This window comes from Macaca thibetana, chromosome 5 (genome assembly GCF_024542745.1).
Source record: "Macaca thibetana thibetana isolate TM-01 chromosome 5, ASM2454274v1, whole genome shotgun sequence".
NCBI classification, from domain to species: Eukaryota; Metazoa; Chordata; class Mammalia; order Primates; family Cercopithecidae; genus Macaca; species Macaca thibetana.
In genome coordinates, this window is record NC_065582.1 from 35538640 (window position 1) to 35563377 (window position 24738).

At 38.2% G+C, this 24738-nt stretch overlaps 1 protein-coding gene across 1 annotated transcript in view; it reads left to right on the top strand.

The window, feature by feature from the left end:
- Window positions 1-24738, top strand: part of DCHS2 (dachsous cadherin-related 2) — a 269651-nt gene that overhangs the window by 226235 nt on the left and 18678 nt on the right. Inside the window, exons 14-16 of the mRNA XM_050791988.1 lie at window positions 3447-3560; window positions 13782-13993; window positions 16444-16595. Coding sequence (XP_050647945.1) covers window positions 3447-3560; window positions 13782-13993; window positions 16444-16595 — 478 coding nt within the window. The remainder of the gene's footprint in view (window positions 1-3446; window positions 3561-13781; window positions 13994-16443; window positions 16596-24738) is intronic.

Sequence of the window (24738 nt, forward strand, 5' to 3'; positions counted from 1 at the left end):
TTTTTATGCCTTTGTGTCCTCAGAGTTTAGCTCCCACATATGAATGAGAACATAGAATGTTTGGTTTTCCATTCCTGAGTTACTTCACTTAGAATAGTAGTCTCCAGTTCCATCCAGGTTGCTGGGAATGCCATTCCTCTTTATGGCTGAGTAGTGTTCTATGGTATGTGTGTGTGTGTGTGTGTGTGTGTGTGTGTGTGTGTGTGTGTGTGTGTGTGTATCACATTTTCTTAATCTACTTGATGATTGGTGGGCATTTGGGCTGGTTCCATATTTTTGCAATTGTGAATTGTGCTGCCCTAAACATGCATATGCAGGTGTCTTTTTTGTGTAATGACTTCTTTTCCTCTGGGTAGATATCCAGAGGTGGGATTGCTGGATCAAATCGTAGATCTGCTTTTAGTTCTTTAAGGAATCTGCACACTGTTTTCCATAGTGGTTGTACTAGTTTACATTTTCACCAACAGTGTAAAAGTGGAACTATGAGGAAGTTTCTGAGAAATGGTAGGTGAGTAAAAACTGGAGGCCAAGGACCAAAGATGAATTAAAAAGAGGGGTGGAAGTGGCCAATAAGCACATGAAAAATTGCTCAATATCATTAGACATCAGAGAAATTAAATTAAAACCACTGTAAGATATTGCTACATATCCACTAAGATGGCTACAATTTAAAAGATTGATAATACCAGTCAATGTGGATGTATCAGTCCATTCTCACACTGCTATAAAGATACTACCCATGACTGAGTAACTTACAAAGGAAAGAGGTTTAATTGACTCACAGTTCTACATGGCTGGGGAGGCCTCAGGAAACATAATCATGGCGGAAGGGGAAGAGGCATGCCTTACATGGCAGTAGGTGAGAGACAGTGAGTAAGAGCAGGGAAAATTGCCTTATAAAACCATCAGATCTCATGAGAACTCAGTCACTATCACAAGAACAGCATGGGGAAACTGCTCCCATGATCCCATCACCTCCCACCTGGTGCCTCCCTCGACATGTGAAGATTATGAGGATTACAATCTGAGATGAGATTTGGGTGGGGATACAAAGCCAAACCATATTAGTAGAGCAACTGCAATTCTCATATGTTGTTAGCAGAAATGTAAAATGATACAACTACTTTGGAAAAATAGTTTTGCATTTTCTTATAAAGTTAAATGTATACTTACCATAGGTATTTACCCTTGATCAGCGAAAACATGGGTCCACAAACACACTTGTGTATGAATGTTCATAGCAGTTTTTTTCATAATAGCCAAAAACTGGAAACAATTCAAATGCCCATCCCAAGGTAAATGAAAAAGAAATTGTGGTTTTCCATTTAATAGAATACTACTGTGCAATAACAATTACATGAATTTTTATACATAAAATAACATGCTTGATTCTCAAAAAATTATACTGAGCAAAAGAAATCAGTTATTGTGTAATTCACAAGTGTATGAAATTTAAGAGGCAGAACTAATTTATAGAAAGCAGATTGGTGATTTCTTGGGGCCAAAAGTGAGAGAAAACTGAAATGGGCATAAGAAAACATTTTGAGGTGTTGAACATATGCTATGATCATGATACTGATCATAGAAAATATTCTATGCTTATGATACTGATTACACAGGTGTATATAATTTTCAAGATTCATAGAACTGTATATTTAAAATATGTACAGATTATTGTATGTAAATTTCATGTAAATGAAATTGATTAAGTAAAAAAATACTTTTACAAAACAAGGCAGGCAATCCTAGGAGGGTGACACATAGACAACTGGGATAGATGAGCAGCAAAGGACATGAAATATTAAAAGGACATCAAAGTACTGACTTGGAGACCAAATGAATCCTTGGGACCCTTCCAGCTGCTGTAGATGACTTTTTTCCCCAGAGCTTCCCATATAGACAGCTGCCCTACCCAGTTTGCCTTAAAGGCACTCAGCATCTTCTCTTAGTTTATCAGTTACCTCAAGAACTTTGTATTTCTTCATTGCTTCCCATCACATAAAGCGAGGATCTGCTCATCCACTTGTTTTTGTAAATAAAGTTTTATTGAAACACAGCCACACTCCCTTGGTTCTGCATTGTCTGTGACTACTTTCATACTACAATAACAGATTTGAGTATTTGCAACAGGACTGTGTAACCTGTAAAGCCTCAAACAATTAATATCTGGCCCTTGACAGAAAAATTAGCTGATTCTTCACATAAAGCCACACTTATCTCCCTGGCTCTCAAGCTCTCCCATTCTCTTGCCTACCTCTCTTACCCTTCTTCACATTGTATTTATTCTTCTTATTTAAATTTATTCCCCACTCCTGCCTTATTTGATTCTATATCTAATTACAAGGATTGCCTTCTTGCCTCTATCAGTCCTTGCTAATTCTTCTTTCATGTTGGTATTTAGTCTGTTCCCATAACTTAAAAGGACTTCCTTCTCTTTTGTCTTTCCAATTCCTATACCTAACTGAATTTCTGTTTCTTCCTTAAAGTTATCTCTTTGCCCCTGCTCTATCTGAACAAATCTTGAATGAATTCATGTCTTGCAGTTAAGTTGTTGGTTACTCTCTAGTTGGGTTGCTTTTAACGACAGCTAGATCAGAAGCTGGTTGAGGGAATATTTCTTCTCTTTATGCTCCTATAGCTTCCTTTCCCACTCCTAGCTCCAATGTTTTGGGGCAGTGTGTCAAATGTCTTTAATCTGTCCATGTCTTTCCATCTCCCATCCCACAGTCCTAGGTCATTGTCTCCTGCTTGGACTATTGCAGTATTATCTTAATTGGCCTCTCTGCTCCATTCTTACCCTTCTCGTCTCTGTTCTCACAGCACTTAGTATGATATTTTTAAAAAGTAAATCATGTTTTCCTCTACTCCTTAAAATGCTTCCATGACTTCCCTTTGCACTTACAAGAATCTGACCCTTGCTTATCCTGCCATCTCCACCTTCTGCCTCTTCCCCTACTTGTTGTACTTTACCCAACCAAGCCCTTTCCTAGCCCACAGCCTTTGTGGTGGTGGCTCCTTATCCCAAAATCCTCTTCCTCCAGCTGTTTCTATGGCTTCTTATCCTTCACTGTCCTCAGACCTCTCTAAAGTCTGGTGCTTCCCCTGAAAAAGAAGTACCTTATATCAAGTAACCTTATTTTTCTCTTTCTAGGGGCCTGGCACACTTGAAAACTTTTCTATGATTATGTATGATTTAATGGTTTATTGTATGTCTCGTTATACCAGTTAATAACCACCATGAGGACAGAGATCTTTTCTATCTTGTTTGCTAGTATATCCCCAGCACCTAGCATGGGATCTGACTCACTGAAGACAATAAGCTATTGTTGAATGAATGAACAAGTGAAAACATAGTAGGCAAATAATAAATAACCAGTATTTTCTCTTCTGTTTCCATGAAATTTTTTTAATCCTAATGGAGTTCTTTCTTTACCTAATTTTTGCAGGTACTTCTATTGTGACTGTAAAAGCTTTTGCTCCTGACTCAGTTCAGGACAGCCTGAAATATTCAATTTTTAGTGGAAATGAAGATGGCGTTCTTTCCCTGTGCTCTAAGTCAGGTAATCCTTCTCTACCCTATAATAGCTTTATTTTCTGCTCTGTTTGATGTTATTTCTGCAAAATTTGCAAAGTAGAAATTGTTAGAGCTAACTAATTTAAAAAGTAAGCAAGAAAGAATTTTTTAAACTAGCCTATGAAAAATTGCGGGAAATCAAGGACTATTTGTTTATATTCACTAAGAATTATATTCTTAATATTTCCAAATTAGACAGTGTCTATCCTGTCCTTCAAACTTTTGAAGATAAATTAGCTTCCACTTACAATTTACCCATCTATTTGGGAAAATTGGAGATAGAGTAGTGAGATCATTGACACTGAGTCCGAATTCAAAATAAGAACATGTCTAGCTGTAAGGAATCTTCATCAGAGATTCTTGTAATTTGCTACTGAATATCAACAACACAACAAAATAAAGAACAGCTGCGAAGGTTTCTATACAGTGGTAAAGAAATTACTTCCAAATATAGCATGTAATAAATTTAGCTTCAGTAAGACCATTACTGTTTTAAATGAATACCAATTGATTATTTCAAACGTACTTTTTTTTTCACTAACGACTCTGTAGTAGATACACATCTGCTTTGTTGTCAAACTTCAAGAAGAATGTTTCTAATAATGTCTATGTTGCCATACAACCGCCTTATTTAATCTATACTGCACGCACCTGGGAAGAATTGAGAGAGGGAAATTCCTTAGGTAAATGTACTGTCATCCAGGGTGGTGTTATGACTTTTTGGTCCACACAGCCTTTGGTCAGCAACCTTTCTGAGGTAGCCTGCTAGAAGTCTTCATCTCTTCATCCTGTTGTTGCATTAAAGGGTGGTGTAGAAAGTCTGTTCACAAAAGGGCCATTTGTAAACATCACCAAGTCTTAATTTTCTTGCAGTCCAGGTGTCTGAGGGTTATGGGAAAGCAGCCGAGATTAAAATGCTTAGGAAGAAAGAAGGGTAACAGAGCTGGCATATTTTCCCAGGCTATCCAGATCCTCTGCCACCACACTCCTAACATGGCCCAGACCTGGTCTTATTTCTTCTACAGTCCATCATTAAAATGCAGATAAAATCTTCCTAGAGTTAGTCCAAAGAGGTCATTCACAGGAACATCTTTATTTTTTGATTAGATAACTTGTATACATTGAGTTTTAAAATTTTACTGTGAAATATCTGCCAGATGGTATGTTGAAATGTATAAGACTGTTTACTCCAGCCTGGGCAACAGAGTGGTGAGACTCCGTCTCAAAAAAAAAAAAAAAAAAAAAAGACTGTTTAATGGACAATAGTAAAATAAAAACCCATATACATGCCACCCATCTCTGGAAACAGACATTTCGGTAGTCCCCCCTTATCCTTAGTTTCTCTTTCTCCAGGCTCAGCTACCTGTGGTCAACCATGGCCCAAAAATATTAAATGGGAAGCTCTAGAAATAAACGATTCATACGTTTTAAATTTCTCACTATTCTGAGTAGTGTGACGAAATCTCACATCATCCTACGCCGACCCACCCAGAAGTAAATCCTCTTTTTGTCCAGGGTCTCCACACTGTACATGCTCCCTGTCTATTAGTCAGTAGCTGTCTCAATTCTCAGTTCCACAGTCACATATTGCAGTACTTATATTCATGTCACTCTTATGGAACTTAATAATAGCCCCAAAGCACAAGTGTAGTATTCTGGCAATTTGGATATGCCAAAGAGAAGTGGTAAAGTGTTTTTTGATTTTTTTTTTTGGAAGTGAAAGATGAAAGTTCTCAATTTAATAAGAAAAGATAAAAGATTGTATGCTGAGGTTGCTAAGATCTACAGTAAGAATGAATATTCTACTTGTGAACTTGTGAAGAAAGAAAAAAAAATTGTGCTAGTTTTGCTATGGCACCTCACAATGCAAAAGTCATGGCCACAGTGCATGGTAAATGCTTAGTTAAGAATGGAAAAGGCATTAAATTTGGGGGTGGAAGACCTGAATAGAAAAACGTGTTCAATTTGACAGTAACATGTTGCACCAGAAAGCATTGAGCCCTCTATGAAGGCTTCAGCAAGGAATCCCCAGAAATGAGTGACCCTAAGCCTCTTACTGCAAGTAAGAGATGGTTACACAGAATCGGAAATAGGTTTGGACTGAAAAATACAAAAACTACTGGAGAGGCTGCATCTGCCAACAAAGAAGGTGCTGCCGCATTTCTGAAAATGTTGAATAAGGAGAAAGGAAACCATCTAAAGCCAATCTCTAATTGCCATAAAACTAAGTTTTTGGGGAAGAAGATGCCCAATAGAACCTGCATGCATAAAAGTACAAAGGAAGCACCAGGGCATAAAACATGGACAGATGAACTCTGGTACTATGTGGCAACACTGCAGGACATACGATAAAATCAAGTGTCACATACAAAGTGAAGAACCCACATGGTCTCTAAAACAAAAAATTATCTGCCCATGTTCTGGCAACATAATAAGAAAGCATGGGTGACACACATCTTGTTTATAGAATGGTTCCACCAGTGCTTCATCCCAGAAGTTAAAAAAAAATACTTGGATGAGGAAAGGTTGGAATTCAAAGTTCTGTTAATATTAGACAACGCACCTGGCCATCCTGCTATAAAAATGAAAATGTTGAGGTTGTATTTTTACCTCCAAATAAAACCTCATTGCTTCAGCCCCTTGAGCAGGCATCATTTGGTTTGTCAGGGTCACACACCTGCCTGGTATTTGATCAGCCATTAATTGATGCAGACCATAATCTGGATGTAATGTAATGCTGGAAATCATTCACTGTTGCTGACGCAGTAACGTTCATCAAAGCTGCAATGCATGAATTAAAACCAGAAACTGTAATGCCTGCTGGAAGAACTTCTAGAGTGAAGTCATGAATGATTTTAATGGCTTCCTGGGGATTGATGGAAAAGTTAGGAAAATAATTCACACAGCAAGACAAGTTGGTGGAGAAGGGCTTGCCGACATGCTTGATGAAGAAGTAGAAGAACATATTGAAAGCCACTGAGAAGTGTTAATAAATGAGGAAGAACTTTTTGAGTCATGTACAGAGAAAGGGAAGACAAAGAAGAGACTAAAGCAGAACCAACAATGTAGACATTACTCAAATTTTCTCAAGTGTTTCAAATCACACAGATATGAAAAGACAAAATTATAGAATACAATCCTCAGATAAAGTGCAGCATTGAAGTCACCCATAGGATCATAGGATTATAACTTCTGTACCAACACTTTGATTAAAAACTGACAAGCTTATTTTTTTGTTTGTTTGTTTTTTGTTTTTTTTCTGAGATGGAGTCTTGCTCTGTTGCCCAGGCTGGAGTGCAGTGGCATGATCTTGATTCACTGCAACCTCCGCCTCCTGGGTTCAAGCGATTCTCCTGCCTCAGCTTCCCAAGTAGCTGGGACTACAGGCGTGTGCCACCACGCCCAGATAATTTTTTGTAATTTTAGTGGAGACAGGATTTCAGTGTTAGCCGGATGATGTCCATCTCCTGTCCTCATGATCCACCCACTTCGGCCTCCCAAAGTTCTGGGATTACAGGCGTGAGCCACCACGCCTGGCCAAAAACTGACAAGCTTTTATTACAAGGATTTCCAAAAGGTTTTGGCAAAAGAAAAAAAAAAAAACAAAACCAACCAACCTGCAACTCTCAAGTACTCCTAACCATCAGCGTCATCTGTTCCTGACATCCAGCCATCCAACCATCGACATCATTGTGGCTCGGTGATCCAGGACCACTTGAAGCAGATGATGATCCTCCTCCTGACATACCATCAGAAGTTCAGTAGTAGCCTACTGCTATGTCACAGTCATTCACCTCAGTTTACCTTATCATGTGGGCATTTTGTCATCTCATATCATCACAAGAAGAAGGATGAATACAGTATGATATGATATTTTGCAAGAGAGACCACATTCACGTAACTTTTATTACGTGAATAAATTGTTCAATTTTATTATTAGTCATTGTTGTTCATCTCTTACTGTGCCTCATTTAGAAATTAAACTTCATTGTAGGTATGCATATATAGAAAAAAGCATAGTACATATAGGGTTTGGTACCATCCACAGTTTCAAACATTCACTGGGGGTCTTAGAATATATCCACCACAGGGAAGGGGGAACTACTCTACTAGAATTTCCAAATTTTCAAAAGTCTCTGTGTGCCCCTTCCTTTTTATATCTCTTTTCTCCTTTCTTTTTTTTTTGTTTTTGTTGTTGTTCAGAAATGTATGTACATTGCGGAATATCTAAACTGAGCCAATTAACATACACATCACTTCATGTGTCTCTTTTTTTGTCCCAGAGATATTTAGTAACTTGAATTTGTATTGATCACTGGCTTTTTTTTTTCTCATAAAGAAAGACAGATTCTCACTATGTTGCCCAAGCTGGCCTCAAACTCCTGAACTCAAGCAATCTCCTTGCCTTGGCCTCCTGAAGTTCTGGGATTATAGGCATGAGCCACTGCACCCAACTGATCACTGACATTTTTGGTTATAATTTTTCCACTGCATTTGAATTTCTAAACAATATATCATTTACTTTTACCTTGACTTAAGTATGATAATAGAATCATGATATGTACTCTTCTATGACTTTATTCCTTTGCTCGACATTTTTACTATGACTTACAGTGCATAAACCATTACATGTTAAAGAGAAATAGCAAAGAATGAAATGTACAGGCTTGCGTGTTTCTTGTTAGATTTCCCCTAAGTATATTATACTTTTTCTCGCTATGGTAAATGAAAAAAAATTGCTTTTCCTGACAGTGCTGGTGTATGTATTTGAAACTGGCGTATGTCTTTTGATTTTTTTTGTCTGGCAAATTTGCAAACTAGAGATTGACATTTTTCTGTATATTTGACACATAAAATCATATCTGAAAATGACCACTTTCCTGTCTGAAGTTATATAGTTATTTCTCTTATTTCAGTGGCTAGCCTAGTTATTTTAACATATATGAAGTCCGACATTAATCAATATTCTCTTCCTGAGTAATACAAGAGATTTGCAATTATTGATCTCCAAGTGCTCCTGTTTCAGTTTACATGCTTTTGTGACCACAATTTTGATTCTTTCAAATTAGGCATTAGTAGTATTTTTCAGTTGATTTAGCTGCATCCTTGCTGATGTCTCTGCTAACCATTCTTTCTTACATCTCAGCCTTTCTTCTATTATTATTATTTTTTTTTTCTGCTTGAACTATCTCCTTTAGTGATGGTTTATATAGTAATCTCTCTCAGATTTAGGTAGTCAAAAAATGTAGTTATTTAATCCATGCTTTTAAAATACTTTTGCTCATCTTGTAATTCTAGATTCACAGTTATTTTCTCTCATCATAGTAAGATATTATTCTACTGGCTTCTGGCATCCCATTGTTGCATTAAGAAGCCAGCTGTTGATCTAAACGCCATTCATTTGCATCTTTCCTTGGAACTCCAATTAGACAAATGTTGGGCTATGTGATCTCTCCTACATCTCTTTTTTATATTTTTCATCTGTCTTTCTCTTCATTCTGGGGAATTATATTTTTCATTTCCAAAAGTTCTGTTGAGTTCTTTTTCAACTCTTCTTTGCTTTTGAAAAATAGCCTCTTGTTCCTTGCTCTTATTTCCAAGGGTTTTTAATGTATTTAAACATATATAATAATTCTGTGTCCAACAATTCCTGCATCTGAAGTCTTTGATTGTTTGGTTCTGTTGTCTATGGGTTGCTTTCTGTCATTTATGGTGCCTTGTTTCTCTACAATTTTAGTGCTTGTAGACTATGAGCTACTCATTATCCTTGAAAGCTCTTTGACGATTCTTTGAAGCCTTGGTTGAATTTATGCCCGTAAAAGAGGATTTGCTTTCTTTTCTGCAATTCACCTGGAGAATCATCAGGGAGAAGCTAGTTTAAGTTTAATTTCTAAGAGTTTTAAATATGTATAACTATGATAGTGTAGCTACCATAAATTCAGGCTTAAACTAATACATAAGGTTTTTTTCTCCCTTTCAATCAACACCAAGGTTAAAAAAAGGAGTCAAGTTTCTGGTGGATTTTTGGCCAATACCTTTTGGAAGAACATTGTAATTAGAAGTTGTAGTCTTTTTCTTTTTAACTCATCACTGTTGCTGCAGATTGTAATCCTTCTGTGATCATATGGGTGACTTTGATGATGCATCCATCTGAGGATTGTATTCATGATTTTGTTCTTTAATATCTATACAATTTGAAACACTTCAGCAAATTTCAGTTATGTTCACATTGCTAATTCTGCTTCAGTTTCAGTTGTGTTTTTTTTTTTTTTTTTTTTTCCAATAATGGCCACTGATTTGGAATATATGTAGCCTTTAGGTGTCCAGCTTTATGCTGGTTTTCCCTATTAGCCTCTTCACCTTTTGTGAGTTCTCACCTTATTTTCCACACTCCATGCAACTATCAGAAATGAATAGTAAGATAGAAGGTTGTGGTAGAAATCTTTGGAACAAAATTGAGCTGTAATTACTTGCTAACCTCTCAGGATCCCTGTCTTCATTTCTGTTTTGTCCTCTGTGGATTTCTTACAACTGTACCAACTCAATAATGCGTTGTAATACATACACATACATATCTATGCAAATATGTGTATTATATATATAATTTATCATGCATTTTAGTTGTTTTTATCATGAAGCTCGGTTAAGTGTATAGTTTACCATACTGCTGTCAAGAAAGCTTTTTTAAAACTTTAATTATGATATTAAATGCATCTTTTGTGCTACCTTTGACAAATTACCATTAAAATTGTATCTAATTGTATAGATTTTCTGAATGTATGTATTTTAAACATACACCACTTAAAATGTGAGACTAATACGTATAACAAATCAATAATATTTATCTCTAAGATTATAGTAACAAGAATAAAAGTGTGAGAAAACCATTTTATTAGTAATTAGTTTAATAAGTTGTCATTAGACAGATCTCTGATGAGAACTGTGTTTTCTGTCAATTTGTGCCAGTTTACCCTCTGTTCCATAGTCACAAACCAAATTGACTCTGTATTTAAACTTCATGCCACTTTAGCGTAAAAACATGTATTTCTCACTGTCTAAACCAGCAGCAATTTTAGAGCTTGACTAAGGTTTTGTATGTAAATAACAGATGGCAGCATTCGTTTTAGTATTATTAGAGTGGTGCAAAACAAAACTGATCAAACTTTCAATGTTTCAAAGACATTGTTTAACTAGGAGAGGGTTTGAAAGTTACTGAATAACGTAAATATCACATTCTGCTTTGATTTGCACAAATGCATGTACACAGTATATAATTGATGGAAATAACCTGATTATGTTATCAAGCATGTAACATTTAATGAATCTTAATCTCATTTGGATGTGTATTTCATAACTTTGCCAAAAGCTATACAATGTATGTATTTTTTTAGAAGAAAAATGTTACTACAATTTTTTTCTCAAGTTATTACATAAGTGGCACATCAACATATAAGCAAGGACATGAATTTAGCATTTGTGAGGCTTCTTACTCTAAGGAAGGTGTTAGTTTCCGCTTATACCATTAGACAGAGCCCAGTAGTACTTTCATCTCACTGATGACAGTACATGCTTGATGCCTTTGTGAAAACTACACATGTATTATCCAAGGAAAAATGTGGATCTAGTAGGTGAGCCAGCCTTGAATCATCCCACAGACTGGTTATTGTCTTTTCTACTTGCATGACTTTCACAGCATATGCCAGTTATTACCCCAAAAATAAAAACCATGCAAGGAAAGCATTAGAACCGTCGACTCATTCCAAGTGCAAAATTCCAATTATCAAAGCCTAAACACAAGCCTTTTATTAAAAACCTACTTTGATCTGCACGATAATTGGCACACTTTCTCCTCAGTGACATGGGCAATTTAGTGTTGCATTTCTATTCCATTTTTCCTTTACGAACAGTAACAGAACATGATAGCTAGGCAAGTGCTCTGTTTGGTGGAGACGAGAGATCTGGGTGAGAGCTGTGGACCCACCTCAGACTCGGGCTCCAGTAACATTTTGGAGTGTGGGAATCAGCCTTTGTTTCAGGGAGGTTTCTGAAGCCCACCTAGTTTCATCATCAGCATATCAAAGGCATCTTAATTATTCTCCAGCTGCCCAAAGTTAGAGCTACTCTAAATTTTCTGCCAGGGGTGTTGGTCACGACAGACTGTGGTTTGTGAAGTAATTTGGTTCTAGTACTAAACTGGTAACTAAATTTGATGTCAAAAAAATGATACTGAGTATACGAAATTTTATATTTTATATTTTTATATTAGTGAGTTAATATATAATATAGTGGTTTTTTTCCTAACAGAATATAGACTACAAAATCTCCCCCAAAAGCACCCAATAACAAAGATAGAATATCGGAACAGGATATGCCTCCCACTAGAATTCAAGTAGGTACCAGATGACCTAAAGCTTCTTGGACTAGGTTATCTGGGGAAGCTGATTCAGATAGAGCAATAAAACTGCAGCTCCCAGGCCATAGTTCTGGAAACAGTACAGATTCTTCTACCAGAGGATCAAACTTCTAGTAGTTTATGGCTGTTAAATGTTCTCTTTCTAAATTCAGAGTTCACAGAGATATTAAATCCATATGTGATGATGAGGGTTAGACAAACATGGGTAGTACATCATGGACTCTACCTGTTACTACAAAGAGACATTCCAAATATGCATTATGTCACTTGCTCCTCACAGCCACTGTGCGAAGTCATTGTTAACATCCCATTTTACAGAAAAGGAGACTCAGCTTTACGTCAACCGCATAACTGATCCAGGTCACAAAGTTAGGAGGTGGTGGAGCCAGGTAATTGACCTAAATTAAATTTCTAGGCCTGGGATTTATGCCTGGTTTCAGGTTTCTCTAACTCCAAATTAGTGTTCATTCAGCAACTGTCTATCTGATGGACTTGCTGACAGTGAAAGCCAAGTAAATAAAAATAATACATTGAGTCAGAAATTTTGTTGTAAAGTTGAGGAAAAAACAGTAAAAACTAGACATGGAAATTATGTTAAAGGACTAAGTTTCTTAATTTGCCAGGGGTGGGGGAAACTAGAGCATGGCATCACCCTCAAAAATCTGCTTCCCTCACCTGGATCTGCCTTTTATATGAGGGCATAAAAGTATTACTGTGTGCCTTCGGGAGGCCAGACCCTGAGCTAAACATTGGAGAGATGATGGTGCGTAAGAGATGATGTATGGAGCTTATAAACAAGAGGAGTAATACGACAAAGACAGGTGAAGGTGAACAAAGTGATGATGCAGCTGCCAGAAAATGCAGAGGCTTTGTAAGAGACTTTTGGGAGGCTAATGGTACAGGGATGGTGATGTGGAAAAATCCCTGAGGAAGGATAGCTGTGGGAGCCATTCCAGGCTGATGGAACCGTATGCATGATGACTCTTTAATAAGTATTCAAGGAGCAGATGCAGATTATGGTCATGGAAGGGTTTCATGCAGAAAAACGACAGTGTCTTTTTTTATTAAATTCAGAATGAAAACTGGATTGGGAAGAGACCAGTTTTGTGGCTAATGCAGGGGACAAGGTGGGAAGTGCTGGTGGCTTGAAGGAGGGCAGCAGTAGTGAGACTGGAGTGAAGATATATTTGCAAGACAGACTTACCAGACATGGCCGGGGGGAAATATGGAGAGAGATAGCTCCCAGGTCTTGGTATTTCCTGGTTTCTTTCCCTCTACATATTTGAACCTGCAAACATCTGCAAGATCCCAAATCTTTTCACAATGACCCTGGTTGGTGGGGAAAGGAGGCCTGCCAATCGGAGGCTTTTGTGGGACAGGTGAGCTGTGAGCACATGAGGCAAAGATGCTTTGGGTCATTTTAAGAATAACTACAGCCAGGTGCTATGGCTCACGCCTATAATCTCAGCACTTTCAGAGGCCAAGGCGGGTGAAGCACAAGGTCAGGAGTTTGAGACAAGACTGGCCAACATGGTGAAACCCTGTTTCCACTAGAAATACAAAAAATTAGCTGGGCGTGGTGGCAGGTGCCTGTAACTCCAACTATTCGGGAGGCTGAGGCAGGAGAATCACTTGAACCCGGGAGGCGGAGTTTGCAGTGAGCCGCGATCTTGCCACTGCACTCCAGCCTGGGCGACAGTGAGAGACTGTCTCAAAAATAAATAAATAAAATAAAAATAAAAGAATAACTACAACATCATTTTCTTTTTTTTCCCTCCTTGGTAATAAAAATAGGACAACTCACTGTGAAAGAACCCAAGTTTCTTGATTTTGAAGTCAGAAATGAGGTACAACTCATCGTTTTAGCTGAAAGTAGTGGGCATAGAGCCTATTGCAAAGTAGCAGTCTTGATACAGGATGAGAATGATAATTCACCACGCTTTGAACAAAGTGTTTACCAAGCATCAGTGTCTGAAGGCGAATTCTACAATGCTCATGTCATACAGGTAACAGAAACATATTTGTGTGTGTGTGTGTGAGAGAGAGAGAGAACGAGAGAGAGAGAGAATTATTACAAATCAATGCACATCAAAATTTCTAAGCCCTGTAGTCCAACAGTCTTTCCAAGTCATGTACATTTTATAGATGGGGTGAAACCTTAGGTTAAAGAAAATCTGATATTCTTGCACTGTCTCTCCCTCTTTATTTATTCAGTGCTCAGTTACTGACATCTGCTTTCTCTGGGAGCACTGTTGAGCACTAGAAATATGCATTTATTAATACAATAGAAGTATGCATTTAGTGTAATGAGTGAAGAGAGGAGACACAGCCTCCTCCTGGAGGAAAAGTGTAAGATTTCACAGAATAATGATATTTACACTGAATCTTCAAGGGTGAACAGGCATGTGGATGGATCTGCTTTCAGGACTAGCCCCATCTCAGGAAAAGGTCCCAAGTCCTGGAGAAGCATCCATTCACAGGGCAGTTTTGTTCATGCTGTAAAACCCACCCATCCTTGATACTTTCTCCACCTGCGTCAGGACAAGTGTTTGTTTCAGCTTTCCCTTCACACTGCACCCCAGCCTGGGCAATAAGATCAAAACTCAGTCTCAAAAAAAAAAAAAAAAGCCTTTCTTTTACTTCAATTCCAGTTTCTGGTGCACATATCCCTGCTGTTGGTGAAAACAAGACCAATAGAGTCTCAGCTGCCTTGGAGTTTTGCAGTCATGAAGCTGGGCATTAGGAGCTCTCCAACCTCCTATGACTGCAAAGGAAATCAGTGTAAATCCAACTTCCAGGCAAAGTTAACCACAGCAATGGCCATTCCTTTTGGCCCCTGGAATGTCATGGCTGTGGTCAGCACTTCATGCTTATTACACCGCTTTTTCTTTGGGCTACGTGGAGTAAGGCGTTTCATGGCATGCTAGCGAATTTTCTGGACAAAACCTGCAACAGCTCTTTACTGTGCACTAAAGAGCTCATTATATAAAAAGACCCCACAGTGGCTCACAACTGTAATCCCAGCACTTTGGGAAGCCGGGGCAGGTGGATCACCTGAGGTCAGGAGTTCGAGACCAGTCTGACCAACATGGTGAAATGCCATCTCTACTAAAAATACAAAAACTAGCCTGGTGTGGTGGCGGGCACCTGTAGTCCCAGCTACTTGGGAGGCTGAGGCAGGAGAATTGCTTGAACCTGGGAGGCAGAGGTTGCAGTGAGCTGAGATCGCGCCACTGCACCCCAGCCTGGGCAATAAGAGCAAAACTCAGTCTCAAAAAAAAAAAAAGCCTTTCTTTTACTTCAATTCCAGTTTCTGATGCACATATCCCTGCTGTTGGTGAAAACAAGACCAACAGAGTCTCAGCTGCCTTGGAGTTTTAGCTCTGTACCCCTACACCCCATCCAGGATATCTGGGATCCCCTAGGCTATGACTGCAGATGTATTTTGTATTATAGCAGCCTGATTGCTCTAGTCACCAGCCTGTTCCAGATGTGCTGTGTCTTTACCCTGGTTTCAGCCATGACTGAGATGTTTCAGAAGAAAGTGAGGACATTCACTTTTCCAGTCTTTATCATCCCTGCCCAGTGAGGCTGATCAGTGGGGATGGCAGATGCCTCCGATGCCACCTTGTCACAAGAGGATCCCCACACTGGGGCGCTGCAGCGTTTCACTTCTCTGTCCCACATGCTAGCTGGGATGGAGCTAAATTGTTCAGTGTGAAATAAGTGAAGGCAAAGACCCATATAAAGCCCAGGTACACTGAATGAGAGAGAGCCTGACCCATCAGCGCTTCAAACTATGGCAGACTTGTAGAAGGCCGAGTCAGGGACAGATAGAATGAACTTTGTTCTTTCCATTTTTCAATCATTGAGTTCCCAGGAAGCTAGCACTACCATTCGGCTGTGTCCTGTTCAGAAAATTAGAAATGGAGGAGGCTCTGGAGCCCATACCAATTGTGGTGGTTGCTTCTGGGGTTTTGCCCCCACACTACTCAATGCCCTCCTTTGGTTACAGCCCCACAAACTTCCTTTGAGGGTCTGACCCTCTGTCGACGCAGTCCTGGTGGGGTTGTCATCAAGATATTGACCTGCCTCCCACTCCTACCCTGCCAAAGGTGTTGTGAACTGCCTCGCCTCTCTCGGTCACACAGACGTTCTCTCCCTGAAATTTGCATCTTGGGTGAAGGGACACCATTGCACAAAATTATACCTCAAAAACTTGTACCATGTCTACTGAGAGCTATTTGGAAATTCTTTGGATGAAGAATTTCTCCGTCACTCAGTTTATCATAAAGTTAAATGTAAGCTTCAGTTGTTTGTTGGTATTTCATTTAATCATTGATTTTAAAATATGTTTGACAAGTTGTGATTCTTTCTTAATGCATGTCTCTGAAAAACAGACTGAACCCATACTGCAGAATAAAGCTTGTCTAATGAAACAGTCGGTTCCTCACAGGTTTTTGCTACCGACCTGGACAGCGGTTTGAATGGCCTGATTGAGTATTCTATTCTCTCTGGCAACCAAGAAGAAGCATTCCAGATTGATGCGCTAAGTGGTGTGATAACAACAAAAGCGATTCTAGATTACGAGCACACCAGCTCCTACAGGTTGGTCCAGGGTTCAGATCCATTGGCTCCATTTATTCTGCCTGCTTGCTGACAACATTGCTGTTTTGTCCATAACTTCCTGTTATGTAAGCTTAGTTGTAAATGTGTTATCCCTTTGATCCAACTTGTTGATATTCTCTTTGATCCACTCTTTTTGATATTAAGAATAGTCTTAGCAATTATTTGTATTCGGGAAAAGTGATTAAAATAGCAAAACTTTAAGGTCCCTTCTAGTTCTAAGATTTTATGAATTTGTGATGCTATTAAGCACTAAATGGGGGACACTAAAAAGATAATGTTTGTGAAATGCCTAATGAACTAGAGAACCCTCTGCAGGTGTCTGTTGTTACTGTTTTTTAAAAATGGTGAAGACTGAGGGATACTTTGCTTTTTGATTTTTTATTCTTGCATGTGAAAGTACAACACTGTCTTCAAGGTCTTGTTGCAGTTCTTTGATCTAATAGAAATGATCTTATTAAAAGCATACATTTAACATTAAAACTCTGTGCCCCTAGAGTCTAAGATATGCCAGCCTTATACAGAATTCAGCAAAGGAAAGAATAACATTGTTTTAGTTTTCTTGGTGTTCAAAAAAATCAGTGCTACAAAAGACTAGACTTATACAGAGAGATAGTGATGGCATCACAATTTGTGGAAGCAAAAGGCCTTTTTTTTTTTTCTTTTCTTTTCTGAGACGGAGTCTTACTCTGTCACCCAGGCTGGAGCGTAGTGGCACAATCTCAGTTCACTGCAGCCTCCGTCTCCTGGGTTCAAGTAATTCTCCTGCCTCAGCCTCCCAAGTAGCTGGGATTACAGCCGCCTGCCACCATGCACGGTTAATTTTTGATTTTTAGTAGAGATGGGGGTTCCACCATATTGGCCAGGCTGGTCTCAAACTCCTGACCTCAAGTGATCCACCCATCTTGGCCTCCCAAAGTGCTGTTGTTACAGGCATGAGCCACTGCACCCGGCCATCAAAAGACTCTTAAGAATTCTAAAATATCCATGAGTGGGGACTGCTTAAAGATTTAGCAGAACCCTGGAATAGAATACCATGAAGCTGATTTTACAAAAGAAAGAGGCATAACTCTGTGTGCCAATGAGGATGGAGCTCTAGGATATGTGACTAAGTGAAGGCAGTAACGAGACCCATTACAGTGCTTATCCAGCATGCCTGTTTGAGTAAAAGCACACCCACATATTTGGAATGCTTCTGGAAGAAAATATAAGAAACTGTTCATTTTATTTGTCTCTGGAGAAGCAGTCAGGCAGCCTGTGGTCCAAGAGAGGCTTAGCTCTCTTACTGAACATTTTAGTATGCTTTAGATAGATGTTGCATTTTTGTGTTTTTCCAAAAGGCCTTGCCCATGCTGTATTCTATTTAATCCTCACAAGCACCTCATGAGGATGTTAAGGTGGGCATTTTCTTATTTGCTGATAAGACAACAGAAATACAGTGGCTTGCTCAGGGTCATAGGATAATTTGAGGATCAAACTTGAACTTGCACTTAAGTATTCTGCTTCTAAGTCACCCTCTTTCCACTGTAGAGCTGCAGAGCAGACGTCCTATTGAAGGAAAACACAGGTACAGTATACCAAAGACAGTGAGTGTCAGTATGCTTCTATGCCAGACTACTGTTATGTTTTATGAAAAAATTATAATGTGTGCATGTGGTTGAGCAATGAGAGCTGGTTAAACTGGAATATCTTACTGGATATACTGGATTAATTACCCTCTGGAAAACTTCCCAACACTAAAAATTTAAATGTTTAGCTTTTTGTTAACTGTTTAGTTTTTTAATATACTTCAAAAGTATTTTAAAAGTTTAAGACTTTATCCTGTATTAACTATTAGAAATTTTAAAATAATATTTTAGCATAATAGTTATTGGTACTTGTTGTTTAAATATATTAAAACCTATTCCCTGCTACGCTGTTTCTATAGTAATTGTTTAAGCATGAAACTTTTTCTCCTTTTCCATGGATGACTGCAGATAAATCTCAATCTAGTTGAGTGATTACAAATTCAGGAATTATTAAAGGTCTGCTGTGTTCTAGGAACTAAGCATTTTCCGATGTCAAGGACTTTCCGTTACAGTGTTCTTACTCAATGGAACCTAATTAACAATTAAATCTAATTTCTTTCAACTTTTTCCTATTTGCGTCATGGTTTCTATGTTTACAACATTAAATTGGTCCCAGTATTAAAAAGTGACTCTCTCCCATCCCCATGAAGAATTTAATTCTAGGCTTGAAGAAGCAAGAACAGAGAGAAGTTGAACCCCTACACATTGTCACAGACAGATACATACAGGTGACCCCCACCCGCCACCCGACCCCCTACACACGCTCTTTCTCTCTCCAGCATCACCAAGGCAAGGAATTATTTTAAACCTCTTGCCTCCCTGGGCTCTCCCCACACCCACTCACAACCCCTGGTGTGGTGTGGCTTCTATCCTTTAGTGCTTTTCTTGATATTTAGGGCAATAAGAAATAAAGGAGGATTTTCCCTAGTCTGCTACACCTTTAGTGAGTATTTTGGAAACAGTCTCATTTAGCTTTCAGCTTTTTACTTATGAAGTATTGCTATTTTGTCTGATTGAGGAAAGTATCCCAATTTCAGCCCTTTGTTTTAAAATATAAAACATTTCCTCAAAAAAAAAAAAAAAATAGAGCTACCATACAATCCAGCATTCCTGATCCTAGGTATATACTCACCAAAAAGAAATCACTATATTGACAATTTATTGCAGTAATATTCACAATAGCCAATATTTGGAAGCAACCTAAGTTTCCATTTATCCAGGTGAATGGATAAAGAAAATGGGATACGTATACACAACGGAGTATTATTTAGCCATTAAAAAAGAAGAATGAGATCCAGTCATTTGCAACAACATGGATGGAACTAGAAGTCATTATGTTAAGTGAAATACAAACATCACATATTCTCACTTATTTGTGGAAGCTAAAAATTACAACAAATGAACTCAAGCAGATAGGGAGTAGAAGGATGGTTACCAGAAGCTGGGAAGGGTAAGGGAGGATTGAGGGGAAGTGGGGATGGCTAAAGGGTACAAAATATAGTTGGAATGAATGATTAAGACCCAGTATTTGCTGGTACAAAAAGGTAACTACAGTCAAAAATTTAATTATACATTTAAAAATAACAAAAAGAGTATAACTAAAATAACTAAAAGATTTGGATTGTTTCTAACACAAAGGATAAATGCTTGAGGTGATGGATACCCCTTCTTACTCTGATGTAATTATTACACATTGCAAGCCTGTATCAAAATATCTCATGTAACCCAAAAATGTATATACCTACTATGTACCCACAAAAACTAAAAATTGAAAAAGAAAAGATTTCCTATTATATCCTTCAATTTCCAAGACTTGGGCAATTTAACCTTTAATTAGTGATGCATTTTTAAAAAATAATAGTAATAAAACACAAAATGGAAAAAGGGAGATAGTGTTAGTCATGATTCTACTAAATATGAATGTATTAAATAATTTTTAGTTTTCATATTAAGCCACACAGAAGAAAATTCAGTGGAAAATTTGATGACAAATTATAAAATAGGCATTAATTTCTGTCTGATGTTTATGAATATATAAAAAGCTATTTATCAGGCACAAAGCTGGGGACACAAAGACAAATGTAACAGCCCTTGTTCTCAAGGAGCTTGAAAATCGAGTCCTGGCCAGGTACAGTGGCTCACGCCTGTAATGCCAGCACTTTGGGAGGCTGAGGCGGGTGTATCACCTGAGGTCAGGTGTTTGAGACCAACCTGGCCAACATGGCAAAACCCCGCCTCTACTAAAAGTTCAAAAATTAGCCGGGCAAGGTGGCGGGCGCCTGTAATCCCAGCTACCTGGGAGGCTGAGGCAGGAGAATCACTTGAACCCATAAGGTGGAGATTGCAGTGAGCCGAGATCCCACCACTGCACTCCAGCCTGGGCAACAAGAGTGAGACTTCGTCTCAAAAAAAGAAGACAAGAAAAAGAAAATCAAGTCCTAGTAAAATATATGGCAGAAGGCACATTAATAATCACAATAGTTGCCATTTATGGAACTCCGGCTTCACATTCATTATCTAAGTGAATTCTCGTAATAGACATGATTTATAAAATAAAGAAATGGGAACTCAGAGAGGTAAAGTGATTTGGCCAAGAATCCGAAGCTAGTACATGGTAGAACATGATTCTAGCCGATGTGAATGATTGCAGGGCTTATTTTATGATGTGAATGAATCTTAAAAGTATATGCATGTACATTTACAAAATAAGTAAATATTCAAGGCAAGCAGTTGTTTTCAGGAACAATGCTAAACTCAGTGTATTCTCCATTGAATGCTCATTATGACTGTGGGAGAAAGCAATTTTACAGGCAGCGTAGGAAATGGAATGAGATGTTAATTAAAATACACAGTTCATGAAAAGCAAAGCTGGGATTGGAATCCCAGTCTATTGATGCCCTGAGAAAAAGGGAATAAAAAGGATTTGGGGCCAAAGGCACGAAGAAAGATACGGGTATGTGAAAGTGTTTTACATGTTTGGAAGTAGCAAGTAGTACAGCACACCAAAGAAGTAACTAAGTGTAGGGTAATAAAAGAGGCAGCAGGCAAGTTTTGAAAGACTTTCGGTGTCTCGTAATGGAAACTATACAGTATTCTGTGAACTATATACAACTATAAGCAGTTGAACGAATGTTCGTATCTTTATTTCTAAAGACATCTCGTAATGGATGCACTGCAAGAGAAAGAGAACTAGCTTAGGCCAACAAGCTGAGCTAGACTGCAGCAATGAAAAGTCTGTTACATGGATGGTGTAGTGGGGACAGAAGGAAGGTACTTACTAAAATGTTGATTTGAATATGGAATCCATAGGAACTTGACCACCAATTGAATTTATTGAGCAAGAAAAGAGATAGAATGGTTCTGAAATTTCTGCTTAGGAAAGGAAGGGAGAAGAATAGATGGAGATTATGATTTTTTATTCTGGGTATTTGAGGTAGAAGGACCAATACAAGGACAAAAGTGAAGATACCCTTTAGGCAATTGAAAATAATAATCTGTAGCTCAGGGTAGGGATCTTCACTCAAGATGTAGATTTGAGATTCATCCAGGGAAAATGTGTAAAATGAATTACCTAGGGAGAATATGTAAAATGAGAATTGAGGAGTGGTGACTTATCACCACCTCAGGATTCAGCAGATAAATAGGAACTGCAAAATATATTTAGGGTATAGAAAGATCTAGAAAAAGATAATGTCATGGAGACCAAGGGGAGAGGTTGGGTTGAATGAAAGGAGAAGACTTCAAAATATGTTTGCATTAGAATCTCTTAAAGTACAGTCATCTCTCAGTATCCATGGGGTATTGGTTGTGGGACTCTCCACTGCGTCCCTCCCACTCCCCCATACAAAAATCCATGGATGCTCACATTTCTTGTATAAAATGGCATAGTATTTGGATATTACTTATGCAATTCTCTCATAGAGTTTATTTATTTTTATTTTTTTAATTTCAAATTTTATTTTAGATACAGGAGACACGTGTGCAGGTTTATTACATAGGTGTATTGCACCATGTAGTGAGCACAGTATTCAATAGGTAGTTTTTCAACCCATGCCCCCTCCTTCCCTCCCCTCAGCAGTTCACAGTGTCCACTATTCCCGTGTTTATGTCCATGTTTGCTCAATGTTTAGCTCCCATTTGTAAGTGAGAACATGAGCTATTTTGGGTTTTTGCTTTTGTGTTAATTTGTTTAGGATTATAGCCTCCAGCTCTATCCATGTTTCTGCAAAAGACATGATTTCATGCTTTTTTATAGCTGCATAGTTCACATTTTGCTTATTCAATCCACCATTAACAGGCACCTAGGTTGAGTCCATCTTTTTTGCTATTGTGAATAGCATGGTGATGAACATATAAATGCATGTATCTTTTTGCTACAATGATCTACCTTCCTCTGGGAATATACCCAGCAGTAGGATTGCTGGGTCCAATGGAACTTTGTAGTAAGTTCTTGGAGAAATCGCCAAACTGCTTTCCAAAGTGACTGAACTATTTTACATTCCCAACAATGTATTAATGTTCCCTTTTCTTCACAACCTCACCAGCATCTGTTGTTTTTTTGACTTTTTAATAATAGCCATTCTGACTGGTATCTCATTATGTTTTGATTTGTATTTCTCTGATGATTAGTGATCATGAGCATTTTTTATGTTTGTTGGCTGCTTGTTTGCCTTTCTTTGGAAAGTGTCTGTTCATGTCCTTTGCCCATTTTTTAATGGGATTATTTGGTTTTTGCTTTTTTATTTATGTTCCTTGTAGATTCTGGATATTAGACCTTTGCCAGATGCATAGTTAGTGAATATTTTATCTCATTCTGTAGGTTGTCTGTTTACTCTGTTGATTATTTCTTTTATTGTGCAGAAGCTCTTTAGCTTAATTAGATCCCATTTGTCAATTTCTGTTTTTTGTTACAACTGCTTTTGAGGACTTAGCCAAAAATTTCTTGCCAGGGCCAGTTTCAAGAAGGGTATTTCTTAAGTTTTCTTCTGGGATTTCTATGCTTGAGGTCTTATATTTAAATCTTCAATTCATCTTCAGTCAATTTTTGTATATGGTAAAAGGTAAGGATCTAGTTTCATTCTTCTGCATCTGGTTAGCCGGTTGTCCCAGCACCATTTATTGAATAGGGAGGGCTTTCCTCATTGCTGGTTTTTGCCGGCTTTGTCAAAGATTGAATGGTTGTAGGTGCGTGATTCTATTTCTAAGTTTTCTATTCTGTTCCATCAGTCTATGTGTTTGTGTTTATACCAGTACCATGCTATTTTGATTACTGTAGCCTTATAGTATTGCTTGAAGTCAGGTAATATGATGCCTCTGGCTTTCTTCTTTTTGCTTAGGAGTGAGCGTGTTTAGGCAGAAAAGAAGTATTCAATAGATATATAAAGATTAAAGATTTTGATCTAAGCATATTTTCTTAATTTGATTTTTTATTATTATCAAAGTAATATATACATTTTTTTAAAAATCAAATAGTGTATAAAGTATAGATGAAAGTCAGCAACCACTGCTTCACCTCTCCCAAGGCTAAAACCCTCCAGACGCAGACACTATTAACTGATTTTCTCTGATACTATAAATACAAGTATGTAATGATTTATAACTTTAAACATTATCTCTTAACTTCCTGTTATAATAGATATCGGTATAAAATCCTTATTTTCTCACACTCCAACTCTTTCTATATTCATATCACTGTTTTTCATTTAATCAGTAATTAGTGTTTATATTATATGAATATATTCATGTTTACTTCATAGTCAGATCATATTATATGATTTTATTTCCTTTTATCACTACTCCTCAAGCCCCCAGAGTTTCTTTCTTGATTGTCCAATTGGCTATATCTATGCACTTAATTCCTTGTAAATATCCCATAAGCTTTGTTATCTGCATCTAATTTTTCCTCTAACTGCCTTTCATCAAATATTCTATCAAGCCCTCTTTTTTCATGAAGACCTGGTTCCTACTGCTTTATGCCCTCTCCATCTAGCGTGAACAGTTTGGGTTAATACGCCTATTGCAAGGCTGAGATCCCATAACTTTGGTTTATAGCTCTCCTAGGTCAGGCCAGCACTTCCAGATCCCATGTTTTTCTCTTCCAATAGGTTTGCAGGAAAAGGTGCCAGAGAAGTTAATTATCTGAGCCTTGCGTGTCTGAAAATGTCTTTATTCTACTCTTTCATGTAATATACGCAGTGGGCAACAGAGAAGTTGAAAGTATCTTTTAGAATTTTGAAGGCATTGCTCTGTTATTCTCTGAAACTCAGTGTTGCTATTAAGAAGTCTGGTGCCATTCTAATTCGGTTTTTTTGAGACAGAGTCTTGCTCTGTCACCCAGGCTGGAGTAGTGTGATCTTGGCTGCCTGCAACCCCTGCCTCCCGGGTTCAGGCAATTCTCCTGCCTCAGCCTCCCGAGTAGCTGGGACTACAGGCGCCCACTATCATTTAGTAGAGATGGGGTTTCATCATATTGGCCAGACTGGTCTCGAACTCCTGACCTTTATCTGCCCGCCTTGGCCTCCCAAAGTGCTGGGATTAAAGGCATGAGCCACCGCGCC